The sequence below is a fragment of the Schistocerca cancellata genome, chromosome 3 (assembly GCF_023864275.1).
Source record: "Schistocerca cancellata isolate TAMUIC-IGC-003103 chromosome 3, iqSchCanc2.1, whole genome shotgun sequence".
NCBI lineage: Eukaryota > Metazoa > Arthropoda > Insecta > Orthoptera > Acrididae > Schistocerca > Schistocerca cancellata.
The window spans coordinates 616,958,529-616,980,010 of NC_064628.1; the positions used below are offsets into that span (position 1 = coordinate 616,958,529).

Sequence of the window (21,482 nt, forward strand, 5' to 3'; positions counted from 1 at the left end):
TAAAAAAGGAAAAGCCAACCACTTAGAAACACATTAAAAGATCAGTTTAAAATCATAGGCCAAAGGCCAGAATCAAAACAAAACAATAAAATAAAACAAACACTCAGATGAAAGAATAAAAACTCCCTGCCCTAATAAAACGTAAAACTAAGGCAGCCATAACAGGGTCATCGGATAAAACGGCAGGGAGCGTATCAGGCAGCGCAAATGTCTGCCTGACCACAGCTAAAAGGGGGCAGGCCAACAGAATGTGTGCCACCGTCAAAGCCGCCCCGCAGCGACATACAGGAGGGTCCTCCCGGCGCAGTAAATAACTGTGTGTTAGCCGGGAGTGGCCAATACGGAGCCGACAAAGGACGACTGAGTCCCTGCGGTTGGCTCGCATGGAGGACCGCCACACAGTCGTCGTCTCCTTAATGGCACGGAGTTTATTGGGTGTAATCCGATCGCGCCATGCAGCGTCCCAAAGCGCAAAAACTTTTCGGCGGAGGACCGCCCGCAAATCAGCCTCTGGGAGGCCAACATCCAGAGATGGTTTACTCGTGGCCTCTTTCGCCAGGCGGTCAACATGTTCATTGCCCGTGATACCGACATGATCGGGGGTCCACACAAAGACCACAGTGCGGCCGCAACGCGCAAGAGTATGCAGGGACTCATGGATAGCCATCACCAGACGAGAACGAGGAAAACACTGGTCGAGAGCTCGTAAACCGCTCAGGGAATCGCTACAGATAACGAAGGACTCACCTGAGCAGGAGCGGATATACTCTAGGGCTCTAAAGATGGCGACTAGCTCAGCAGTGTAAACGCTGCAGCCAGCCGCCAAGGACCGTTGTTCGGAATGGTCCCCTAGAGTTAGCGCATACCCGACACGACCAGCAACCATCGAACCGTCGGTGTAAACAATTCCAGAGCCCTGATACGTGGCCAGGATGGAATAAAAGCGGCAGCGGAAGGCCTCTGGAGGGACCGAGTCCTTCGAGCCCTGTGTCAAGTCGAGCCGAAGGCAAGGGCGAGGAACACACCACGGGGGTGTACGCAGAGGCGCCCGGAAAGGAGGTGGAACAGGGAAAAACCCAAGCCCACAGAGAAGCTCCTTGACGCGTACGGCGATCGGACAACCCGACCGGGGCCGACGGTCTGGCAGATGGACGACTGACTGCGGGAACAGGACACGATAATTTGGATGCCCGGGCAAGCTTAGAACATGGGCCGCATAAGCGGCCAGCAAACGTTGGCGCCGGAACCGCAGTGGAGGTACACCTGCCTCCACTAGTACACTGTCCACAGGGCTGGTGCGGAAAGCACCAGTGGCAAGGCGTATCCCGCTGTGGAGAATTGGGTCCAGCACCCGCAACGCAGATGGGGATGCTGAGCCATAAGCTAGGCACCCATAATCCAGGCGAGACTGGATTAACGCCTGGTAGAGCCGCAACAGGGTAGAGCGGTCGGCGCCCCAGTGGGTGTGGCTCAAGCATCTCAGAGCGCTTAGATGCCGCCAACACGTCTGTTTAAGCTGCCGGATATGAGGCAGCCAAGTCAACCGGGCATCGAAAACCACCCCCAAAAACCTGTGGGTTTCCACCACAGCAAGGAGTTCGTCGCCAAGATAAAGCCGCGGCTCAGGATGGACTGTTCGGCGCCGGCAGAAATGCATAACGCGGGTCTTGGCTGCCGAAAACTGAAACCCATGCTCTACAGCCCAAGACTGCGCCTTACGGATAGCGCCCTGTAGCTGACGTTCAACAGCTGCAATGCCAGTAGAGCTGTAATAAAGGCAGAAGTCGTCAGCATACAGGGAAGCAGAGACAGAATTTCCCACGGCCGCAGCGAGCCCGTTAATGGCTATTAAAAACAGGCAGACACTTAAAACAGAACCCTGTGGCACACCGTTCTCCTGGACGTGGGTGGAACTATAGGAGGCTGCGACTTGCACGCGGAAGGTACGATACGACAGGAAATTGCGGATAAAGATCGGCAGAGGGCCCCGAAGACCCCATCCATGAAGCGTAGAAAGGATGTGATGACGCCATGTCGTATCGTACGCCTTCCGCATGTCGAAAAAGACAGCGACCAGGTGCTGACGGCGGGCAAAGGCAGTACGGATGGCCGACTCCAGGCTCACCAGATTGTCGGCGGCGGAGCGGCCTTTCCGGAACCCACCCTGAGACGGAGCCAGAAGGCCCCGAGACTCCAGTACCCAATTTAAGCGCCGGCTCACCATCCGTTCAAGCAACTTGCAAAGAACGTTGGTGAGACTAATGGGACGGTAGCTGTCCACCTCCAGAGGGTTCTTTCCAGGTTTCAAAATGGGGATGACAATACTTTCCCGCCATTGCGACGGAAACTCGCCCTCGACCCAGAGACGGTTGTAAAGGTCGAGGAGGCGTCGCTTGCAGTCCACTGAAAGGTGTTTCAGCATCTGACAGTGGATGCGATCTGGCCCGGGAGCGGTATCAGGGCAAGCGGCAAGGGCACTCTGAAATTCCCACTCACTGAATGGAGCGTTGTAGGGTTCAGAAGCGTCGGTGCGAAAAGAAAGGCTCCGACGTTCCATCCGCTCTTTAATGGAGCGGAAGGCCTGGGGGTAATTCGCAGAAGTGGAACTCATAGCAAAATGCTCTGCTAAGCGGTTTGCAATGACGTCGGAGTCAGTACAAACTGCTCCATTCAGTGAGAGCGCAGGGACGCTGGCAGGGGTCCGATAGCCGTAGACGCGTCGAATCTTGGCCCAGACCTGCGAAGGAGTGACATGGAGGCCAATGGTGGACACATACCGCTCCCAGCACTCCTTCTTGCCTTGGCGGATAAGGAGGCGGGCCCGCGCACGCAGCCGTTTGAAGGCGATAAGGTGGTCTAAGGAGGGATGTCGCTTGTGACGCTGGAGCGCCCGCCGGCGATCTTTAATCGCTTCAGCGATCTCAGGCGACCACCAAGGCACAGCCTTCCGCCGAGGGGACCCAGAAGAACGGGGAATGGCAGATTCGGCGGCAGTAACGATGCCGGTGGTGACCGATTGAACCACCGCATCAATGTCATCACTAGAGAGAGGCTCAATAGCGGCAGTGGAGGAGAACAAGTCCCAGTCAGCCTTATTCATAGCCCATCTGCTAGGGCGCCCAGAAGAGTGACGCTGTGGTAGTGACAGAAAGATCGGAAAGTGGTCACTACCACACAGGTCGTCATGCACACTCCATTGGAGAGACGGTAAGAGGCTAGGGCTACATATTGAAAGGTCAATGGCGGAGTATGTGCCATGCGCCACACTGAAGTGTGTGAAGGCACCATCATTTAAAATCGAGAGATCGAGCTGCGACAATAAATGTTCAACGATGGCGCCTCGACCTGTTGCCACTGACCCACCCCACAGAGGGTTATGGGCGTTGAAGTCGCCCAATAGCAAGAAAGGTGGCGGCAATTGGGCTATCAGCGCAGCCAGGACATGCTGCGAGACATCACCATCCGGTGGAAGGTAAAGACTGCAGACGGTAACAGCCTGTGGTGTCCACACCCGAACAGCGACAGCCTCTAAAGGTGTGTGGAGAGGGACAGACTCGCTGTGCAGAGTGTGAAGGACATAGAGGCAGACGCCACCCGACACCCTTTCATACGCTGCCCTGTTCTTATAATAACCCCGATAGCCACGGAGGGCGGGGGTTCGCATTGCTGGAAACCAAGTTTCCTGAAGAGCTATGCAGAAGAAAGGGTGACGGCTGATAAGTTGTTGGAGCTCAGCTAGATGGTGGAAAAAACCGCCGCAGTTCCACTGGAGGATGATATTGTCCATGGCTGAGAAAGGCGTGAAAGGACTGGGAAGGCAATTTACGCCGCTTGTTCACTCACTGCCACCGATTCAGTACCCGTACGAGAGGCATCCATGGCGTCTGAGGGACCAGCGAGATCAAGGTCCTCAGCGGACGCTAGAATCTCGACTGCATCCTCAGACGCAGAGCGCGAAAGGTGCGGTGGGGTTGGCGCCACCGCAAGTTCTGTGGCCTTAGAGGTCTTTCTCTTGGACTTCTCTCGCTGAACCTTGGGTTGCACCGGCTGGGAAGGCTTCACCGATTCAGCCTCCGGGACAGAGGAGGATCGTGAAGCCCTACGCCCGGCCGCTGGTGAGGACGTATGCCACTGGCGGCCGTCATCCTTCCCGCCGGTGGAACCCTGGGAAGGGAGGGTCCCAAGGGAACTCTTACGGGCGAGAGTAGCCGAAGAAGTTAGACGCTTCTCCGGCTGAGAAGCGGGGACGGACGTCCCCGACGGGTGGGAGGAGGTTGCTCCTGAGGTAGGTGGTGCAGGAGCAACCGGTTGGGTAGAGCCCCCCACAGGCAAGGGGGCAGGAGGAGTCGTACTGCTTATCGAGCTGGCTGGAAGTCTCGAAACTGATGGGGCTAGCACAGTTGTCGTAGCAGCTGCATAAGAAGATGTCATTCTCACAGGATGGAGTCTGTCATATTTCCTTTTGGCCTCAGTATAGCTCAGCCGGTCCAGGGTCTTATATTCCATAATTTTACGCTCTTTCTGAAAGACTTTGCAGTCAGGCGAGCAAGGTGAATGGTGCTCCCCGCAGTTGACACAGATGGGAGGCGGGGCACATGGAGTATCGGGATGAGATGGGCGTCCGCAATCTCGACATGTGAGGCTGGAAGTGCAGCGGGAAGACATATGGCCGAACTTCCAGCACTTGAAGCACCGCATCGGGGGAGGAATATAGGGCCTGACGTCACATCGGTAGACCATCACCTTGACCTTTTCTGGTAACGTATCACCCTCGAAGGCCAAGATGAAGGCACCGGTAGCAACCTGATTGTCCCTCGGACCCCGATGAACGCGCCGGACGAAATGAACACCTCTACGTTCTAAGTTGGCGCGCAGCTCGTCATCAGACTGCAAAAGGAGGTCCCTATGGAAAATAACACCCTGGACCATATTTAAGCTCTTATGTGGAGTAATAGTAACGTTAACATCCCCCAACGTGTCACAAGCAAGTAACCTGCGTGACTGGGCGGAGGATGCCGTTTGTATCAGTACTGAGCCAGAGCGCATTTTAGACAAGCCCTCCACCTCCCCAAACTTGTCCTCTAAATGCTCGACGAAGAACTGAGGCTTTGTGGAGAGAAAAGACTCCCCATCAGCTCTCGTACAAACCAAGAATCGGGGCGAATAACTATTACATCCATCCTGAGACTTACGCTCCTCCCACGGCGTGGCCAGAGAGGGGAACGTTTTCGGATTGTACTTTTCAGCATTAAATTGAGCCCGAGAACACTTAGAGACTGCTGGCGGCTGGCCGCCAGCGAGAGATGATGTACCATGCTTCATTGCGGGTCATCCGCCCTGATGCCACCTACTCCGACCAAGGGCCCTCCCCACGGGCGCCACCCAGCCGCAGCAATAGCCACCTGGCAGGATGTCCATTGCCGGGAGTCCTGATGCCCCAGGGAGACGGGCATCTACTCCTTGGCATACGTGGGGAGTTAACGGCGCAGGCATCAGTAGAGCGATCCCTGTGTTGTCAGGGGGCTACAACCAAGAGGGTACATGGCGGCCCCACCACAACGGACTGGCTACCGTGCTGGATCTTAGGTGCAAAAATGGCCAAGGTCGTCGTCGCAGTTAAAAGAAACACTGCAGAGTGCAGTGTGGTAATCGCCCAAGAGATCGAAAACGAGCAGGACACCATTGCAACGACGAGAAAGACGGCTAAAGGTGTTATTGCACGACGGATACAGTGCACCATGTAAGGCGCCCTTCCCCAATTGGCTCGCTCTTCGGAATAATTTAGAAAGATGGAGGTCAAACCCGAGAGGGGACCATCACATAAGGCCGAAACATGTGAGACTCCTTTTAGTCGCCTCTTACGACAGGCAGGAATACCGCGGGCCTATTCTAACCCCCGAACCCGCAGGGGGCTCGTACGGACGACGGCATGGTTGTTCGCCATTACGACCAGATGCGCCCACGAGTGGTGGCCATGCCAGTGCCACCGCCCCTTCCTTCGCCTCCACCAGCCCGAGAAGCCCGTCCTGTCGCTGCTGCCGATCTACCATACGTGTTGATGCAGCCGACGTCGCTACCGTTTCCGAGTATGCCGGAACCAGCCCCAGTCGCGACGCTGCCTTCTCCGGGACCCATCTCGCTGGAGCACACCCCCAGGTCCACGACACCTATGGATGCTGCTCCAGAGTTTTCACCCATCATCTCGTCCAGGAGGCACGTTCCACGCACGAGCTTCCGGCCTGGACATTTTCGACCATACTCTCATGTCTCTCCGCGGGATCTTCTTGGGGCCTCACAAGATGCCATGGATGTCTCCGTACTGTCCATGTCTCCAATGAAGTGAGTGTTTTTTTTTCAAGGGGGGAAAAGTGTTGTGACAGTGCCACGACATTTAACAGTGCCGCCACAACAGTATGCGCAAACGGCGATAGAGGCGCTCCGCAACTCGGCTGAGTGCGGGAGCGCCACCTAGCTACAAACGGCACCAGCCACATGTCATGGCACGGCAGTCGAATGAGAGATACTGAGTTGTTATCATGTAACCAGCTATTGTTTCTAAGTGAGTGTGTTTGAATACCCACGCAATTATTGGTGATTAAAGGTTATAACACCTTCCTCATGAAGGATTGCAGCCCTTTTAAAATTTTCAGTGGTAGAATTTGGTCAATATTGTTAATAAAGCTGATTTCTAGAAGAACTGGCATTTATGCAAATTGAATTTTAAGCCAGTTTTCTGGAAAAATCAGAATAACAATAACTGATTTTGAAGGTCTTTTGTAAGTTGGCACCTGCAATAATTATGTTGTCTAAGTAATGTCACTTCTTGAGGTTTACTGAATCAACTGCTGAAAGTAGTGTTGGAAGATGGCAGATGCACTTGAAATGTCAAAAGGTGACTGTTGATACTTGTACAGTTATTTGGGCAGACTCTTGCAGATATTGGCACAGGAGAAGGTGATATGAGAATTATAAGCCTGCATCTTATTTGCATATCTTAATCCCATTGTGAACATGAAAAATTTTTCATAAACTTCCATTTTCTCTGCAACCTATTTATATTCAACGTCCATGTTAATTTTTCCACTTGTAAGGACAAATTTAGCCACTAAAAGCTGTTATATGGTTATTGTACAGGTAATAGTCTGGTGAACTAAGAACCAAACAAATTTTCCTCCAATAAATGAGAGATCTGATGTGACCGTATCTACTTACAAAGTTAGTTTTCACTAAACTCTGCAAACCTACTAATAATTTCTGAGATTTACCGATCTTAGGATTCCATAGCAACAATACTGCATGCTCTGAGTCATTTCTAAAATTTTGCTTTTACTGTGTTTCAGGCATGAAGAGCACAAAGACTGAGATTGATCACTTTTATAACAAAAGAGACAAACCAAATTTTTATAAATATAACAATATTTTTCATGTTTCACAAAACAATCTGCACAGGGCAGCAGAATTGCTTAGAGTTCGAGAGGATGCTAAGTCTGATTTTTTTTACTCCACTAACAACATTGTACATGATGGAGGTGAGCCATGTAGGTTGATCTTTGTTCCTATTATTGTCTGACATTGGCACAATGTCATAAGAAGTGGATCAATAATTCTTCATTTCACAGGAAAACTCAAAACCTCGCACAATGTGCAAGATGTCGTTTAACTATGGATCTGAAAGATGTAATACCTTTGAGGCTACTTCCTTGGTGAAAGTACAATATGTGACGAAGGCCCCCTATAATACAATGAGCACTGGAACATTTGCACTGATCATTCAAACATGCAAAATGACACTGCCCACTTAACCCTTTTATCTTGGTGAGCCATTCATGATAAGATTCGATTTCCTGTTTCATGTACCTGTAAAATTCAAGGTTAGAGAGAAGAAATCAAGTTTTACTGTCCTAACATGACACCACTTACTACACTTGGTTAGAAGATAATTTATCAGGATCCTCTACCACACACAACTAATTGAGTAGACCAAATCCATTCTGTAGGCAATAGAACAAAAGTACAGATTTTCATGAATAACTAGATCTCATACAATAAATTCTGTAAGGTGGTGATGGAGGTAACACTAACATACACTCCTGGAAATTGAAATAAGAACACCGTGAATTCATTGTCCCAAGAAGGGGAAACTTTATTGACACATTCCTGGGGTCAGATACATCACATGATCACACTGACAGAACCACAGGCACATAGACACAGGCAACAGAGCATGCACAATGTCGGCACTAGTACAGTGTATATCCACCTTTCGCAGCAATGCAGGCTGCTATTCTCCCATGGAGACGATCGTAGAGATGCTGGATGTAGTCCTGTGGAACGGCTTGCCATGCCATTTCCACCTGGCGCCTCAGTTGGACCAGCGTTCGTGCTGGACGTGCAGACCGCGTGAGACGACGCTTCATCCAGTCCCAAACATGCTCAATGGGGGACAGATCTGGAGATCTTGCTGGCCAGGGTAGTTGACTTAACCTTCTAGAGCACGTTGGGTGGCACGGGATACATGCGGACGTGCATTGTCCTGTTGGAACAGCAAGTTCCCTGGCCGGTCTAGGAATGGTAGAAAGATGGGATCGATGACGGTTTGGATGTACCGTGCACTATTCAGTGTCCCCTCGACAATCACCAGTGGTGTACGGCCAGTGTAGGAGATCGCTCCCCACACCATGATGCCGGGTGTTGGCCCTGTGTGCCTCGGTCGTATGCAGTCCTGATTGTGGCGCTCACCTGCACGGCGCCAAACACGCATACGACCATCATTGGCACCAAGGCAGAAGCGACTCTCATCGCTGAAGACGACACGTCTCCATTCGTCCCTCCATTCACGCCTGTCGCGACACCACTGGAGGCGGGCTGCACGATGTTGGGGCGTGAGCGGAAGACGGCCTAACGGTGTGCGGGACCATAGCCCAGCTTCATGGAGACGGTTGCGAATGGTCCTCGCCGATACCCCAGGAGCAACAGTGTCCCTAATTTCTTGGGAAGTGGCGGTGCGGTCCCCTACGGCACTGCGTAGGATCCTACGGTCTTGGCGTGCATCCGTGCATCGCTGCGGTCCGGTCCCAGGTCGACGGGCACGTGCACCTTCCGCCGACCACTGGCGACAACATCGATGTACTGTGGAGACCTCACGCCCCACGTGTTGAGCAATTCGGCGGTACGTCCACCCGGCCTCCCGCATGCCCACTATACGCCCTCGCTCAAAGTCCGTCAACTGCACATACGGTTCACGTCCACGCTGTCGCGGCATGCTACCAGTGTTAAAGACTGCGATGGAGCTCCATATGCCACGGCAAACTGGCTGACACTGATGGCGGCGGTGCACAAATGCTGCGCAGCTAGCGCCATTCGACGGCCAACACCGCGGTTCCTGGTGTGTCCGCTGTGCCGTGCGTGTGATCATTGCTTGTACAGTCCTCTCGCAGTGTCCGGAGCAAGTATAGTGGGTCTGACACACCGGTGTCAATGTGTTCTTTTTTCCATTTCCAGGAGTGTAGTTTCTGTCTGTCTTTCATTTCAGAAAAGGATTGAAACACAAGAATAGTCATGTAGATGATGTTGTATTCTCTGATGTTATTAGTTGCTTTAGAATGTATATTTGCTGTTGTTCTTGCTGTAATCAATGCTGGTTCTACCCAGACATGTGTTTGGAACTTCTCTTTGTCATTGCTACATTGCTGGTGCAAGTTTTACTTCAATGGTCTGCACTGTTTTCGTATCAACCCCATTGTATTGTGGATACAACACAATTTATTTGCGCAACACCTGCAAACATAAGACACTAAGTTACCAGTGTGAAATAATAACCAACTGATTGGTAATGTGGAAGATGTAATTCGGTCAACCAAGTTCTACATAACCAGAGTTTTTGCTGCTGGTGGAACTAGACCTAGTACTCACTACTTCTGTTTTCTTCATATGTATTATCAACTCACCTATCTCGGGACATAGTGTAAGATTATAGTCTACTTAGTCGATACAAAGGCTACCTTTCACTATTTTCATTTTTTTCATGCATGCATGTTTGTTTTTCTCCTGTTTCTTACTGACCTTTTAACTATGTTCCTCAGTTGTTATGAACATGCACATCAAAGATTTACTTTTGCTAATAGAATAAGAACCCTTAAATGTACAAGATGAGTTGCAGCAGCATATACTGACACAGTAATATTTTTCTCTATTTCATGTAGTAAGAGTATCCTTGCAACAATGCAAAGAACCAACCAGTACAATGTCCCGACACCAGATCTTATGCATGTAACACAGGCAGGCAACAGCTGTGATGTTTAAAAGGGGTGTCACCAAAAATTTCATCAACAGGGTGGCTTCTTCAAAACAGTAAAAAAGACGAGTCTCTGAGAATTCCAGGTACGGTGAGGACGATGATGTTATTAGAAAACTCCTGATAAATTAATGGTTAGAAGGAGGGGATGGGTGGAGGGGTGGCACATGGCAATAATGTCTTTTCTTTTCTCTCAATTGAGATATATGCACTAGCCATAAGCAGTAGTTTAAGTACAGTTTATAAACATCGATATGTTATATGGAATAATATTCATATAATTAACACACTAAGGGATATTTAGTATTTCAAATTTTGTGACTTATAAAACTCAATAAAACCAAGTTTCAATTCTCTGAGATTTTATTATATTCCTATAGATTTCCCTGATTTTTCCAGGTAAAATATAATGCCCTGAGAATTCCAGGTTTTCCGGAAGAATCATCACTCTGATCAATATCTGTGATTGACAACTAATTAAGCTTTTTCCAAAACCATCTGTGTAATTTTGTTTAACATTAGAAATTCCACTCTCTTTTGTCTTGTAAGCTTCTGTTAGGGTAAGAAACATCTGTTAAGACTACATTAATTTAAACTACATTGTGGGGTCCTGCCCACTCATCGCTTATAGGGTGCCTAAGGGATGCTGCGTTCTCAGGGTGCTATACAACAATTGAAGCAAACAACATTAATAGTTTTATTTCAATAAAGTAGGTTGACAATGGTGTCACAAGTAATGGGCAACATGAAAACAACCAGTGTCCTTTGCTGTATACAAGGTCCATGAAAAATTGGAACGGATCACATGTCTCTGCTATTATAGTGTTCTCCTAGTACGGTGTGAATACTGTCCAGCTGAGGCTGGCAGGAGCGGCACTTATATTCTCTTCGACTAGAGGCCGCTCCTGTCATGGTGTGGTCCTTATCAGCAAGCTACTGATTGACATCGTCTCACCACCTTCTTTGCTCTTGCGATCTTCGTCTTTATGCTGGCACTTGTCGATACACCGGAACAGTATTTTTAACTGAGCTTAAGCTATATAAGACTGTATAAAATGGTACTGTAAGAGAAAGAAGTGTCACGAATTATTTGAAAACTATTTTTTTTATAATGAGAAATTTCATTACAGTTAACAGACTGCAATTCAAAAAAAAATATTTTCGTTCTTACTTGGGGTAGAAATTCATTCATTCTTTGTCTCTGGTGAATTACCTCATCTTGAAGTGACAGCTTTACATTGTAAAGGAAGGTAGGAGACGAGGTACTGGCAGAAGTAGGAAGAAGGAAGGTAGGAGACGAGGTACTGGCAGAAGTAAAGCTGTGAGTACCGGGCCTGAGTCGTGCTTCGGTAGCTCAGTTGGTAGAGCACTTGCCCGCGAAAGGCAAAGGTCCTGAGTTCGAGTCTCGGTCGGGCACACAGTTTTAATCTGCCAGGAAGTTTCATATCAGCACACACTCCGCTGCAGAGTGAAAATCTCATTCAGCTTTACATTGTAGTTTCAACTGAGATACTGACAGACAAAAGGGATGGTTCAAAGATTCTTCCACGCAAAACATACTGTACCCAAGGCTGGTCAGTTGGAGTGTTTTATTTAATTTGTGAAGGTAATTCTAAAAACAAAAACTGAGATGGCGAAACATAGCCTCGAGACAAGAAGCAAGCTCAGACTTTTTTAACAAACTACAAATGTCTGCCCAAGAAACAATGATACGTTTTAAGCATATCAAATGCTTTGTCTGCATGGTTATCTGGAGATATGCTATTTTTTTTTTTTTCTTTTTTCCAAATTAACTTCGTCACATTATGTTGGCACATTAGCAAGTTGTTTGCCATGGCAATGAAAGTTAATGAAGATATCTCTGTTAATCACCTCATACTATTAGGCACATTACCTTTATTAGATACACAACCTTAGGACAGCAATTCATTAAATGAATTCATTGTATTATAAATCATCATCATCATCATCATCATCATCATCATCATTTAAGACTGATTATGCCTTTCAGCGTTCAGTCTGGAGCATAGCCCCCCTTATACAGTTCCTCCATGATCCCCTATTCAGTGCTAACATTGGTGCCTCTTCTGATGTTAAACCTATTACTTCAAAATCATTCTTAACCGAATCCAGGTACCTTCTCCTCGGTCTGCCCTGATTCCTCATACCCTCTACTGCTGAATCCATGAGTCTCTTGGGTAACCTTGCTTCTCCCATGCGTGTAACATGACCCCACCATCTAAGCCTGTTCGCCCTGACTGCTACATCTATAGAGTTCATTCCCAGTTTTTCTTTGATTTCCTCATTGTGGACACCCTCCTGCCATTGTTCCCATCTACTAGTACTTGCAATCATCCTAGCTACTTTCATATCCGTAACCTCAACCTTGTTGATAAGGTAACCTGAATCCACCCAGCTTTCGCTCCCATACAACAAAGTTGGTCGAAAGATTGAACGGTGAACAGATAACTTAGTCTTGGTACTGACTTCCTTCTTGCAGAAGAGAGTAGATCGTAGCTGAGCGCTCACTGCATTAGCTTTGCTACACCTCGCTTCCAGTTCTTTCACTAGTTGCCATCCTGTGAGAATATGCATCCTAAGTACTTGAAACCGTCCACCTGTTCTAACTTTGTTCCTCCTATTTGGCACTCAATCCGTTTATATTTCTTTCCCACTGACATTACTTTTGTTTTGGAGATGCTAATCTTCATACCATAGTCCTTACATTTCTGATCTAGCTCTGAAATATTACTTTGCAAACTTTCAATCGAATCTGCCATCACAACTAAGTCATCTGCATATGCAAGACTGCTTATTTTGTGTTCACATATCTTAATCTCACCCAGCCAGTCTATTGTTTTCAACATATGATCCATAAATAATATGAACAACAGTGGAGACAGATTGCAGCCTTGTCTTACCCCTGAAACTACTCTGAACCATGAACTCAATTTACCGTCAACTCTAACTGCTGCCTGACTATCCATGTAAACACCTTTAATTGCTTGCAAAAGTTTGCCTCCTATTCCATAATCTTGTAGAACAGACAATAACTTCCTCCTAGGAACCCAGTCATATGCCTTTTCTAGATCTATAAAGCATAGATACAATTCCCTGTTCCACTCATAACACTTCTCCATTATTTGCCGTAAGCTAAAGATCTGGTCCTGACAACCTCTAAGAGGCCTAAACCCACACTGATTTTCATCCAATTGGTCCTCAACAAATACTCGCACTTTCCTTTCAACAATACCTGAGAAGATTTTACCCACAACGCTGATTAAAGAGATACCTCTGTAGTTGCTACAATCTTTTCTGTTTCCATGTTTAAAGATGGGTGTGATTACTGCTTTTGTCCAGTCTGATGGAACCTGTTCCGACTCCCAGGCCATTTCAATTATCCTGTGTAGCCATTTAAGACGTGACATTCAACTGTATTTGATGAGTTCCGACTTAATTTCATCCACTCCAGCCGCTTTATTGCACTGCAATCTATTGACCATTTTTTCCACTTCCTCAAATGTGATCTTATTTCCATCATCATTCCTATCCCATTCTACCTCGAAATCTGAAACATTACTGATCGCATTTTCACCTACATTGAGCAACTCTTCAAAATATTCCCTCCATCTGCCCAATGCATCCACAGGATTCACCAGCAGTTTTCCTGACCTGTCCAAAATACTTGTCATTTCCTTCTTACCTCCCTTTCGAAGACTGCTAATTACACTCCAGAATGGTTTTCCAGCAGCTTGACCCATAGTCTCCAACCTGTTTCCAAAGTCTTCCCACGATTTCTTCTGGGATGCTGCAATTATCTGTTTAGCTTTGTTTCTTTCTTCAACATAACTTTCTCTGTCTACCTGGGTTCTGGTATGTAGCCATTTTTGATACGCCTTCTTTTTCCTTTTACAGACTGCCTTGACTGTATCATTCCACCAAGCTGTTTGCTTCATCCTACTTTTACACACTACTGTTCCAAGACATTCTTTAGCCACTTCTAGTACTGTGTCCCTGTACCTTGTCCATTCCTTTTCCCATGACTGTAATTGACTACATTCAACTAACTGGTACCTTTCTGAGATAGCTGTTATGTACTTGTGCCTGATTTCCTTATCCTGAAGTTTCTCCACTCTTATCCTCCTACATATGGACCTGACCTCCTCCACTTTTGGCCTCACAATCCCAATTTCACTGCAGATTAAATAATGATCAGTGTCATCAAAGAATCCCCTGAATACACGTGTGTCCCTCACAGCCTTCCTGAATTCCTGATCTGTTATTATATAGTCAATGACAGATCTGGTTCCCCTGCCTTCCCAAGTATACCGGTGAATGTTCTTATGTTTAAAAAGGAGTTTGTGATTACTAAGCCCATACTGGCACAGAAATCCAAGAGTTGTTTCCCGTTCCTGTTGGCCTCCATATCCTCTCCAAATTTACCCATAACCTTTTCATACCCTTCTGTTCGATTTCCAATCCTGGCGTTAAAATCACCCATGAGCAGAACACTGTCCTTGTCCTTTACTCTAACAACATCACTGAGTTCTTCATAAAAACTACCCATCTTATCTTGATCTGTCCCTTCAAAATGCGAATATACTGACACAATCCTAATTTTCTTGCCAGACACTGTCAAATCTATCCACATCAGTCGTTCGTTTACATACCTTATTGCAACTACGCTGGGTTCCATTTCTTTCCTGATGTAAAGCCCTACACCCCATTGTGCTATTCCTGCTTTGATTCCTGACAGGTAGACCTTGTATTCTCCCACTTCCTCTTCTTTCTCACCCCTTACCCGAATGTCACTAACAGCTAAACCGTCCAGCCCCATCTTACTTGCAGCCTCTGCCAGCTCTACCTTCTTCCCAGAGTAGCCCCCATTGATATTAATAGCTTCCCATCTCATTACCATTTGTTTGCCAAGTCGTATCTTAGGAGTCCCTGGTTTGTCAGTTAGAGTTGGGACTCGGTCACCTCCAAAGGTCCGAGGCATTTTGCTCTGATTGTTGCCAGCATCATATTTAAAGTACCAGGGAAGCAGGTTGCTAGCCTTACTTGCCCCGAGTCCCATTGGGTTTTACCCCTAACGGCTGAGGGACTAACTGGTGGATTTGGTAGTCTTTGCCATATGAGCACAAAGGTGACCACGACTCAGAATATGTCCGAGATGCCCAGTCTTATTCCAAAGTAACTGGTATCCCGACTGTCAGGACCACTTACTTGGCCACTCATACGTTGCCCGTGGTTCATGAACTAGGACATGACTACAGGAACCCACACCATGAACCACAATAAACTGAATAATAATTTTCATAACATTTTTATAACTTGTCGGCTTGTGTCTGTGTATGTGCAGATGAATATGTGTGTGTGTGTGCACGAGTGTATACCTGTCCTTTTTTCCCCCTAAGGTAAGTCTTTCCGCTCCCGGGATTGGAATGACTCCTTACCCTCTCCCTTAAAACCCACATCCTTTCGTCTTTCCCTCTCCTCCCCTCTTTCCTGATGAAGCAACCATTGGTTGCGAAAGCTTGAACTTTGTGTGTATGTTTTTGTTTGTTTATGTGTCTATCAGCATGCCAGCGCTTTCGTTTGGTAAGTCACATCATCTTTGTTTTTAGATATATTTTTCCCACGTGGAATGTTTCCCTCTATTATATTTTTATAACATGCCATAGATTCTGGCACCTGCAATAGGAAATATGTATATTCAGGCATATTAGCTGTGAATTCTGCAATCTAGTGGAGACTTAGTCGTAATTTTGAAAATATCACAATATAATGTAATTCCCCAATATAGAGTTCAGACATTCACCTGAAGCATATACAAAAATACACTGTAAGATTTTTGTTGGAACAAGTACCGCTGTGTATATATGTTCTACAGGATACAGTGCATCTGCAAATATGTGGACAACAATGTGATAACACCAAGCAAGCACTGAACAGTGTTTACAAGCAGTGGAAAAGACTGGCACCCTATTTGGAATGACAGGATGACTGTGGCTGTAAAATAAGAGGTGTTGAACTGAAAATGTGAGGTATTGAATAGGATAGGGGAGAAGAGGAGTTTGTGGTACAACTTGACTAGAAGAAGGGATCGGTTGGTAGGACACGTTCTGAGGCATCAAGGGATTACCAATTTAGTATTGGAGGGCAGCGTGCCGGGTAAAAATCGTAGAGGGAGACCAAGAGATGAATACACTAAGCAGATTCAGATGGATGTAGGCTGCAGTACGTACTGGAAGATGAAGAAGCTTGCACAGGATAGAGTAGCATGGAGAGCTGCATCAAACCAGTCTCAGGACTGAAGACCACAACAACAACAACAACAACTGAAAATGTGAGCTGAAGCTCTTCGCAGGACAAAATGAGATAACTATCATTGGCGTTTGAGTGAAATAAGTGTATCTTAGTGCATGTGTGGACTGGTAAACGTAGATATTGTACTGAGTCTTCAGATGTCAGTTGAAACTATTTAAGTAACTGAAGAGTGAACTATTATTCATGGTGATAGACACATTTGTTTCAGACCACATTCAAAACTATAAAGCAGCAACTGTAGCTATATTATTCTATGAGGGGAAGTCAAGTGAAAGCCAAACACCAGCCACAACAAGACTACAAAATGGTTCCATTCAAAAGTAATTGCCATACACGTTGATACATTTGCCCCACTGGAAGATGATACGATCAATTCCTGTTTTGTAGAATGCACCCCCTCTTGCACTTCCTTATCTGACTGACACATGTCTTTTTCTGAGTTGCCAATGATATGAAAATTGCATGGTGAAAGATCAAGGCTTTATAAAGGATGTTGCATCATTCCCCAACCCAATCGCTGACGCGTAGCCTTCATTTGACTGGCAGTGTGGGGTTAGGCATTATCGTGCAACAGGATGATTCCATCGAACAGCATTCTAACAGCCTGAGAGCAAACAGCGAAGCCAACAGTGAAAACATCAAATACTTCACCCATCAAAGAAATCAAAAGCTCTACACACAAGTTCTGGTAAGGCAATGATGATCTCCTCCTCCAACTGCAGGGGCCCTCTGCACATCGAGTTCTTCCAGTGTGGAACCACAATCAACGCACAGCACTATGAAGACACTTTGCAGAAACTGCGACACACCATAAAGTCAAAATATCCAGGAATGTTGTCGGACGGAATAATCCTATTGCACAATAATGCCTACCCCCACACAGCCAATCGGATGAAGGCTTCTCTTCGGCGATTTGACTGGAAAACATTGCAATATCCTCTGTACATATGGCTCTTTCACCGTGCGATTTTCAGGAGGCATGAAGAAAGACATGCATGGATGCGTTTCAGTTGGGCAAGAAAAGGCAAGAGTGGGTGCAGTTTTGATCCACAAGCAGCCAATTGTATTCTACACATCAAAAATGCATCATCTTGTCTCCTAGTGGGATAAATGTCTTAACATATGTGGTGATTCCTTTTGAATGGAACCATTCCACAGTCCCATTGTGGTGGGTGTTCGGATTTCTATTTGACTGCCTATATTAACCAATGAAAAGCCCAGAATGGAATAACAACAATACTGTGAAAAAAAAAATAGAAACAGACTGCCGCTCACCATATAGACAGGATGTGGGGTCACAGACAGGCACAATGAAAAGATGAAAAGACAATGGTTGGAAACAGTCATCATGTGCATAGATAGAGAGAGAGAGAGAGAGAGAGAGAGAGAGAGAGAGAGAGAGAGAGAGAGAGAGTGTGTGTGTGTGTGTGTGTGTGTGTGTGTGTGTGTGTGTGTGTGTGTGCGCGCGCACGTGCTGCCTTTGACTTAATGTCTCCTCTATATGGTCAGAAGCAGTCCATCCTTTTCATAATATATTGTAGCCAGCATTAACTGGATTTTACAAAATCAGAGGAAGTTAAAAAGAAAGTTAAATCCAATTTTAAGGTAAATAATAGACCAGGATCAGAGGGAACAGTAAGCAATGAATCTAAGCGAAAAGGAAGAGAGAGAACAAAAAAAAGGAGAGAGGATTTGGAGTGCTGGAAGCAGCAGCTATCTGTTTTTTAAAGATGTTGGAAAGAATATTACATAAAAAATTAATGGCAATACAGGAGAGCCTCAGAAAACTTAGAAGGCAGAGTTAAAAACTCTGTTGTGTCCAAATTGGTATGTGAAAGTGAGGCAATTAAAATCGAAAATCTTCAGGTAAAGAAAGAACTAGAATCTTTAGATAAGAAACTGGAAAAAGAAATAGCAGATGTTCAAACACGGTTTTTGAGGAAATTGCGTGTATGTGAACTGGCTGTAGAAAATGTGTCATATTTTAGGTGTAAGGTTTAATGTAAAGAAAAAATGCACAGCATACAATTGTGCATCAGAAGACACCACCACCCTTTAAGGAGCATGATAAGGAGAGCACAACAACAGGACATGTAAAGAATTCCATGGGACATTAGTCAATATGTGGGGTGACCAGGAATGAGTTCGTTTCACAGTATCACTTAGAGGGAAATTCACTCCAGTGGGTATTATTTAATGCAGAGTCATTTTTGACAACAGTCAATCTGAGAGAGACTTAAAATGAAGATACTGCACAAGTGGGGCACAGCAAAGGCTAAGGTTATGGCTTTTTAGGACTAGAACTGTATAATGATTCACAGAGAGGACTATATAATTTTTTAGAATGGCTCCTTGACCAATGCAAGTATTTAGATCAACCAACTAGTGAAATGAATTTGGTGGAAGTACTTATCAGTAGATTGCCTCCAGCAGTAAAGGAAAAACTAATTTTCCACATGTGGAAGAGCTGTCAACAACCGTTGGATTGCTAGAGCAATTTGATTATTTAAATAAATATTGGAAATACGGTTACGTTTGATGGGAGCAGAGTTATGGAACTCAACAGAGATCAAAATCAGAACAGAATTACGGTAACCATTGTATAGAGTAAATTGTGGCTGAGTGGTTGGAAACTGTCACAGAGATTCTAATTTTTTATGGTACGTATTACCGAAATACGGCTTATGAAAATCAAAATGTTTGGAGAAAAAAGCTAAACAGCTGGCACTCTTAAATAGAAAAAGTAAGCATTTCAACCACAGAGAAAAAAAAAATTGCATTCTATCGCTAGTACACTACCTGAGCACAACATCCTGAACCAATCGGCTCGGTATTTATCTTCAGGATCACTTGGTTCCAAGCTGGTCCATATGCTTTCTGAAGAGTTTTTTCTGTATGATGCCAAGAGTGTGGTCTTGTCCTCCTTTGTAATTTTGACATGTGGAAACAAAATTCTTCAGAAAAAAGATCTCGCCTCGTTGATGCCCATTGCCCTAATTTCACCATCACTGGTCCAGAAATTTCAATACCTAAATCAGAAAAAAATGAAGTCACTCTAAAATAAAATGCTTGGTTATAAATTTTATACCAAAATGTACAAGAGACAAGAGTGTACGCAGGACCAGAACTGGAGAAGGGGGAAAGGAGGAGCTTATTCATGGTAGATTGGCAGTGAACGATGAAACAATTTTGTGATTTCTTGACGCATGGCTCTGGGCAGTCCTGCTAATAGTCAGTGCCCATTACATGTACAACCTTCATCAAACCGATCTGCCTATCCGGCTGGGCAGGATGAGACTTCAACTTGAAATTGAGTTTAGCAGCCCTCTGCCACTCCTCACAAGGTACACCCTTGAAAATGTATACAAGTACTGAACATGCTGCATATAAAATATTTTATATTTGTACAGCAGGACAAACTTCCCAACTGCGTGCAATTTAATCGAGTAAAATGATCTTACATTAGGAAAAAGATATTCGCTCAACAACTATGACATGACTTTATAGCCTTATTAAAGCACATTTTTTATACATGCCCTAGTATTCTACACCTATCACAGTTACTAGACGAAATCTGGATCTGCTTTAATAAAGGTAGAAAGGAAACGCTGACTGATTGCTGTGCTCTATCATTTTGAAAGATTTAATAAAGTATATTAAAGCAATCATGCTCATTTTCTAGTTCTGTGTGAAATTAAGGTATTCCCTGAGAACAGCATATTCCAGAATGAAATTTTCACTTTGAAGTAGAATGTTGACTGTTTTGTAAACTCCCTGGCACATTAAAATTGTGTGCTGGATTGAAACTGAACCCAGAACCTTACCTTTCATTGGCAATGCTCTTACCACATGAGCTATCCATACGACTTATCATCCCAGTCCTCTTTCTGCCAGAACCTCTCTTGTACATTCCAAATTTCATAGCTAAGTTCTCCTGCAAAACTAACAGGAACAGTGCTCCTGAAAGAATGGATAGTGCAGAGAAATAGAGTAGCCACAACTTGGAAATTGCATCTAGAAAGACAGCAAGCTTTCAATATCAAGTCCCAGTCGGGTACAGTTTTAAACTGCAAGGAAGTTCCAACTACTGAGCACGTGCGCGCACACACACACACACACACACACACACACACACACACACACAATAGCGGATTCAGAAATTCGCTATGGTAACAATTCCCTATGTTATGGCTAAGCCATTTCTCTGTAGTGTCCCTTCTTCCAGAAGTGCTAGTCCAATAAGGTACGCAGGAGAACTTCCATGGAGTTTGAAAGTTAAAATTTATATACTTGTATATGGGTGGAAGTAGAGTGGGGAGAGCAGATAATGATTGGAGCCTGGAAAGCAGTCAGAAAGAACATTGCCTGCGAAAGGCAAGGTTCCAGGTTAAGGTCCCAATCCAGTACACAATATTAATCTTCCTGGAAGGTTCAACAGCATAGTTTATTATACACATAATCAATGAAACACATGAGTAGTTAAACAATTTACACTCAACACCCATATGCACTTGTGTGTGCCTGCACTGAAAAAATGTTAAGTTCATTCAAAAAATTTATCAAAATAAATTGAAATGTATCAAGGAAGCAAGATTATGGTTTAACATCCCATCAATGTCATCATAGATGGAGCGCAAGCTCAGAATGTCTCAGGGATGGTGAAGGAGATCAGCCGTGCCTTTTCAATGGAACTACCCCAGCATTTGCCTGGAGTGATTTAGGCATAATGGAAAACTTGAATCTGAATAGATTTGAAATATCTACCTCCCAAACACTCCAGAGCGCTAAACACTGCATCAGAAATGGTTTACATGACAGAATACCATGTTGAGGCATAATCTGACACTGACCATGGATT

General features: G+C 45.5%; 1 protein-coding gene across 2 annotated transcripts in view; it reads right to left on the bottom strand.

Moving 5' to 3' along the window:
• LOC126175521 (uncharacterized aarF domain-containing protein kinase 2-like) overlaps positions 1 to 21,482 on the bottom strand; it is a 121,680-nt gene that overhangs the window by 90,038 nt on the left and 10,160 nt on the right. For both annotated transcript variants that reach the window (XM_049922348.1, XM_049922347.1), the window contains exon 2: positions 19,424 to 19,653. In XM_049922348.1, the coding sequence (XP_049778305.1) occupies positions 19,424 to 19,436 (13 nt within the window). In that variant the 5' untranslated portion in view covers positions 19,437 to 19,653. The remainder of the gene's footprint in view (positions 1 to 19,423; positions 19,654 to 21,482) is intronic.